This window comes from Hibiscus syriacus, unplaced genomic scaffold (genome assembly GCF_006381635.1).
Source record: "Hibiscus syriacus cultivar Baekdansim isolate YM2019G1 unplaced genomic scaffold, ASM638163v2 tig00111671_pilon, whole genome shotgun sequence".
Classification (NCBI taxonomy): Eukaryota; Viridiplantae; Streptophyta; class Magnoliopsida; order Malvales; family Malvaceae; genus Hibiscus; species Hibiscus syriacus.
In genome coordinates, this window is record NW_024063152.1 from 793845 (window position 1) to 799851 (window position 6007).

The window sequence follows — 6007 nt, forward strand, 5'->3', positions numbered from 1 at the left end:
TCTAAAAATTTATTTAATCATAGAAAACCCCTTCCCTTAAAATAATAATTTGATTAAAAATAATAATTCTTAAGTATTCACTTACTCATAAGAAATATTTACTAATTTTTATATTAATAGAAAAGTTATAAACAATTCTTTTTTCTAATTATATTATGATGACACTAAAAGTAAATTTTTAAATATTCACCTCATAAATTACATTTCAAATATATCATTATTTAAAATTCTAATTGAATTAACGCCATAATATATTTTAATTAGGGTAAACTACGCATTTAATACCTAAATTATTAATTTTAATTCGTTTTAATACCTAAATTTTTTATTTTTTCAAAATCATACCTAAAGTTTAGTTTTTGTTTCATTTTTAATACCAAAACTTGAGTGTTGAAAAAAATTAAAAGTTAAGTACCAAAATACGTTAAGTATCTAAACCATACTTAAGTTTTGAAAAATGCATTTTAACACGAACCGTCGTGCTCGAACCAGGGCCATTGTTGTTGAACTCGGACTAGAAACAAGTGTTTATCCCCCATAGACCATCCCATTCCGTTCACCCTTCAGGTCGAATCAAATCATTGAGGTAAGATTCCATGACGATTGTCCTCGCGGATTTCCCCCGCGGACGGCCTTGGTACGTGGGGTACCTGTTCTTCACACGGACTAGTTCCGGAGCAGCCGTGAGTGTCGAGTTTTGGATGACAATAGCTGTCGGTTGTCGAGCGTCGTATCGTGCTCGTTGTCCATCTAATGGCTTCGGGACGAGGAATGTGCAGTTTTGGAAAACCGCGGGGGCGTCACCGAAAACAAAATCAATCGTCCCGGTGACGGTGCAATCGCTGTAAAATTGGCGTTTTCTGTGAACATAAAGCGTGTCCTGATAACCATCCATCGAGCAGTTGTAGAAGACGGTGAAATCAGATGTCACCATCAATGCCACAGCTTGTAATTTGGCTGCCCCGGCCGAGTTCTCGAATCCAATGTTCTTGGCAAAGAACTTGTCCCCATTAACAGCTACATCAATTGGACCATCAGTTTGTTAGAAAAAAAACATATATATGTATGAAAAGAATGCATAATCCAAAATCGTACCTACTGTGGCGGTCCTGAAGGTGGGAATGCCGGCCGCATTGTTCCGACAACCGGTAATTCGGGATTTCTCTTTACCGTCTCCGATTAGCGCCACATTTTTCATCCTATAACCGAACTAGATATTCTCTTTATAAATACCTTCCTTGATATATATTACAAAAGGCTTAGGAGAATTAAGAGGTATCCGACTCATTGCACCTTTAATGGTCATGATTCATGAAGCTTCCGCTACCGTCCTTGGCCACAATAAAATCAGCTTTGTCCACTTCGAGTAGACGACGGCTGAAGAGATTCTCTAAAGTCGTACCCGAATCGGAATTTCTACATCCGCCGGTAATGGTAACTTCGTAATCGCTGAGTAGGCGTCGGCGTACACCGCCTTGAAAGTCGGCTAGACCACGATTATGGCAAGGCCATCTATGCTTAGTTCCATGGGAATAGTCAATGCCTTCTTCATTGTCTCCCCAGGTTCACCGGTTGTATTCCTGAATCCATCTAAGCAAGTTCTTTTGTTGGTGATTGTAGCACTCAGCCAAATCCTCAAGTCAGCCGGCATTTTATCCATCTTCGTAATTCCGAACTTGTCGATTTTGTAGAACGATTTCTGTACTTCGTATACCGAATACCTCGTTAGTTGTCTGCATATATCCAATGCTATCTTCGACCTCGCATCTTTCTGAATGTCTCTCATTGTAGCCGAATTCTCTGAGGCTTGACGCAAGTACTTGATTGCGGCCGTGAATGCTGCCTGGACGAGTTCTTTGACGTCCGTCGTATTGCCAGCCACGGCCATGACTTCCTCTACGCACGTTCTCTTGCATTCCATCGGTTGGCAGATGGCCTAGATCACCTTCATTGAAGGAGCTCATTTTTATCCCCTATGTTATTTTCATCGTCGTCGCTGCTACGGCTGATACCAATGCAGACCACCACCACGATTACCATCGGCACCAACATGACGAAACAAAGCGTGACGACCCCGATTCTCTTATTCCTCTCCGGATCATCCGACAATGACATTTCCGAAAGATACGTTATTAGGTGTTCCATTTTATTTTTCTATTGAGGCCGAACCTACGATACATTGTTATATGTTCCATTTTATATTTTTATTGAGACCGAACCTAAATCTGTGCTCGAGAAATAACTGTCCATACACTGACAAGGGATGTATGGATTTTAAATTAAATATAGTATAAGGACTGAAATCATAATTTAATCATCAATAAATAAAACATACTTATGTCAAATTTAATCTCATATTACAACAGGGAAATTTAAGGACAAAGTTGAAAATTTAATTTAATTAAAGGGTATGCAAAAAATCAAAACAAACCCCCATGAAAAGGAACTCCAGTTGCAGGCAACCAGTCCTCACCATCTATGAACTTGGAGACAGTGAATCCATCAGACTCACTCTCACTTATATCCTTATGGTAACCACCCCATTGGACCCTCGAAGTGGTGTTCGAACCCGGACCCTTGTTATCGTACTCGGCATAGTAAAGAGTATCCAGTGCGAAATTCCCGGCCCATTCACTCCAACCAGACGGTTCAATCAAACTATCCATGAAACTCTGCATGTAAACCGTCCTCGAATACTCCTTCCATGGCCTTCCGAGGTACGTCTTCGTCTTGCCGTCGCTCGAGGAGAGGTCGGCAGCGGGTTTGATGACACATTTGTGGATTGAAATGCCTGTGTTTTGGTTGGGATCGGTTCTGCCTTGTGCTGTGATGGTGTTGAATTGGTTTGGCATAGGCAGCCGAGGGTATATGTTGCAGTTTTGGAGGACCACGGCCGCGTTGCCGAATATGAAATCGATTGTGCCGTAAATGTCGCATTCTTTGTAGAATTGCCTGAGGGAGTGTGCGTATAATGTGTCTTGGTATCCTTCGAAGCTGCAGCGGTAAAACGTGGACATATCGGCTCCGTTTCGGACCGCGACGGCTTGGTGTTTGCTAGGCCCGGCCGTGTTACGGAATGTGATGTCGACCGCGACAAATCCTTTCCCAACAACAGCTGCACAGGAGAGTTGTTGAGTTCATTAAAAATGTAAAGTATGTAAATGTTGGAACGTGATTCAGATGGTAATTAAATAAAAAAAATTCTAGTACATTACCAAATGTTGCAGAGTTGAATGTGGTTGATCCATCGACGAAGTTGTGGTTTCCGGTGATTATCGTCTTGTTGATACCGGCACCGATCATCATCAAGTTCTGCTTCTTCTTAGGTATGGAAACGTACTCTTCGTAAATACCAGCAGCCACGTAAATCAAGAAGTGTTGGTTGCTGTCGCCGGTATTATTCGGTGCTGCTGCCACTGCTTCATTGATGGTGGTGAAATTGCCATTTCCGTCCGGGTTAACAACCACTACGTGACTCACCGATACACCTTCTCCTTTCCCGTCTGCTCGAACATCCTTCCGTCGGCTTGCGGATTCGTAAACTTCTCGGTCTTGGCCCAACATTATTAAAGGCAGAGGAGAATCTCTGCCATGTACCAAATTGGAAACCACATGGTTTCTTCCTAACAGAGAGTTGATAAATCCATGAACCCAACCGTGCCTAAAAAGTGCAAGTGACACACTGAGGAAATTTGTTCCATTCGACATAGACGGCAACAGGTCATGCTTGACACTCGAAGCCAACGGCATAGCTTCGAGCCCTTCGACACAAGTTTGCACGTTCGTTAAAACGGCACTCAGCAAGCAATGCAAATCGTCAGCCACGAAAGTGTCGACACGATCAAATTTGATACGTTCCGACGTGTACGACAAGAAATCCACATTAGTCTCGGCTAGAAACTGGCAATCCTGGAGGGCTCGAATCGTGCCGAGGTACGAAGTCGAGGGTTGTCTAAGGAAATACTTGATGGAACCAAGGAAACTATGAGCGTTCAACAATGATTGGTGCATCGAATCCCTGCCGAAGTCGAGAATGGTGGCGAACTTATTGGAGGGTAAGATGGATTTGCAGAAATCGGCATGTGGGGTGAGCTTGCAAACGGATTCGGAGTTGAAAATCGAGGCGGGATCGGGAGAGGTAGCGAAAGATGGAGAGAAAAGGAATAAGAGAATAGGTATGGAGCAAAGAGCTGAAGCCCTGAGAGCCATTGTTATGAACCTTATTTGCTGAAATTTTGATTGGTGACACAGGCTCGGTGCCTTTGGCCATTATATAATGAGAGGCCGTGAGTCGAGCATTTGTTGTCTGCACTTAATACATGCTTTGCATTATGAATCATGCAGTAAGAACAAACGTGCACAGCAATAAGGACTAAACGAGGCTTAATTTGTGAAATGAATAAGGCATTTTAGCTTACAATGTGTGTATGTAGAGATTCGGAGAAAACCCACAAGGATGGACCGACGAGGAGCAACATTCAATTCTTTAAAAAATTTAAATTATCATATATATATTTTTTATTTTTATTGATATTCTGTTTTCTCCCTCATAAAATTTTATAAATTCGTATCCCGCTAAAAATTTTAAATTTCACTAACCCTAATATAAAATTCTGCGTCGGTCCAAAATAATACACGTCCCTTGTTTATGTATGTTTAATCCATGAGGCACGTCTTGGGGTCAACACCAACGCCTGCGGAAGGAAAAGTCTTTAACACAAACTAATATTAAAACTTGGGGTAAATTATACTATTAGTATCTAAACTATTACTTTTATTATATTTTAGTACCTAAGTTTTATTTTTCTCAAAAACATAACTAACATTTAATTTAAGTTTCATTTCAGTACACTATCGTTAAAATCACATATAATCTTCCATGCCCTTTCCTTCGTTTCACCAAACCCGCTCCCCCACGGTCTATCCTTGATTTTATAAATAAAAAAATAAATTGGCATTTTAACTAGAATAGTTAATTTTTACTATTAGCTATATAGATTAACTAATGATATTATAAAAATAAAACCGAATAAATTATATTAAAAGTATAAAGACTAACTAATAATTAGTTGTACTAATGGGATGAGACACTAGATTCTTTAAATTAAAATCCTAGCATTATGAATAGAGTAAACTATATTGGGACGATCACTCTTATAGTGAGCCTTTGGATTAATCGATCAATAGATTCGATATCAATAGTTAAACAAAAAAAAGCTACAAAGACTAAATCTATGATTTGATCATAGTAAAAGGGACCAAAACTATAATTTGAGCTTTAACTAAGGCTTAATACCCAAATAAGTGCCCAAAATATACTCTTTTTCCTGAATAGGTGACTACAATATTTTTTGGCCTATCCAGGTGACTAACGTTACAAATGTTACCATTTTAGGTGCTTGGGCCGTCAACAACGTTAATTTATTCCGTTAAGTGACACATGTCACAATCTGATAATTTTAAAACTTTTTTATAAAATTTAAAAAATAAAATTATATATATTTTTAAAAACATATAAATTTTGAAATAACCCCAAAACTTTGAAAACCATCATTTCAACCCCTAAACCCATGTCATCTGCCGCCCTTTGCCGTCGATGAAGCTCCACCCGACATCACTCCCACCGGCGACCAAAACCCCTATGAAATCGTGACCGATCGACGATCGATCGATGACGAATCAACGTTTTAAACCCCGCATACCCTAGGATGAAAATCGCAATCCCACGCGATTCTGACGACCAATCGATGACAACTACGACGACATATAACTAGGTTGATGGCAGAGACTACGTCAGTGGCGATGGTCGTGGCCAGAAAGGACGACGACGGTGGGATTGTGTTAGGATTTGGAGATTTTAGGGATTTTGAGGATTTTTTTATAATTTAAAAGAAATTAGTTTTTTTATAAATATAATATTATTTTTAATATTTTTTAAAAATATATAAATTTCAAATTTATCAAATTGTAACACGTGTCACTTAACTGAGAAAACTAACGGACGTTT

The 6007-nt window shown here is 39.6% G+C and overlaps 1 protein-coding gene and 1 pseudogene across 1 annotated transcript; both read right to left on the reverse strand.

Moving 5' to 3' along the window:
- Positions 1 to 424: 424 nt before the first annotated feature.
- Positions 425 to 2115, reverse strand: LOC120167308 (annotated as a pseudogene).
- A 305-nt stretch (positions 2116 to 2420) lies between these two features.
- On the reverse strand, positions 2421 to 4209 carry LOC120167309 (pectinesterase-like). The gene is made up of 2 exons (XM_039176370.1): positions 3216 to 4209; positions 2421 to 3115 (listed from the first exon to the last, which is right to left on the reverse strand). Exons 1-2 carry the CDS (start codon positions 4207 to 4209, stop codon positions 2421 to 2423), a joined length of 1689 nt encoding a protein of 562 aa, XP_039032301.1.
- Between the last annotated feature and the right edge of the window lie 1798 nt (positions 4210 to 6007).

Coding starts and splice junctions, on each gene's coding strand:
- LOC120167309 (XM_039176370.1), bottom strand. CDS start 4,209: ATGGCTCTCAGGGCTTCAGCTCTTTGCTCCATACCTATTCTCTTATTC. Junction 3,116..3,215: donor ATTCAACTCTGCAACATTTG/GTAATGTACTAG, acceptor TCTCCTGTGCAG/CTGTTGTTGGGAAAGGATTT.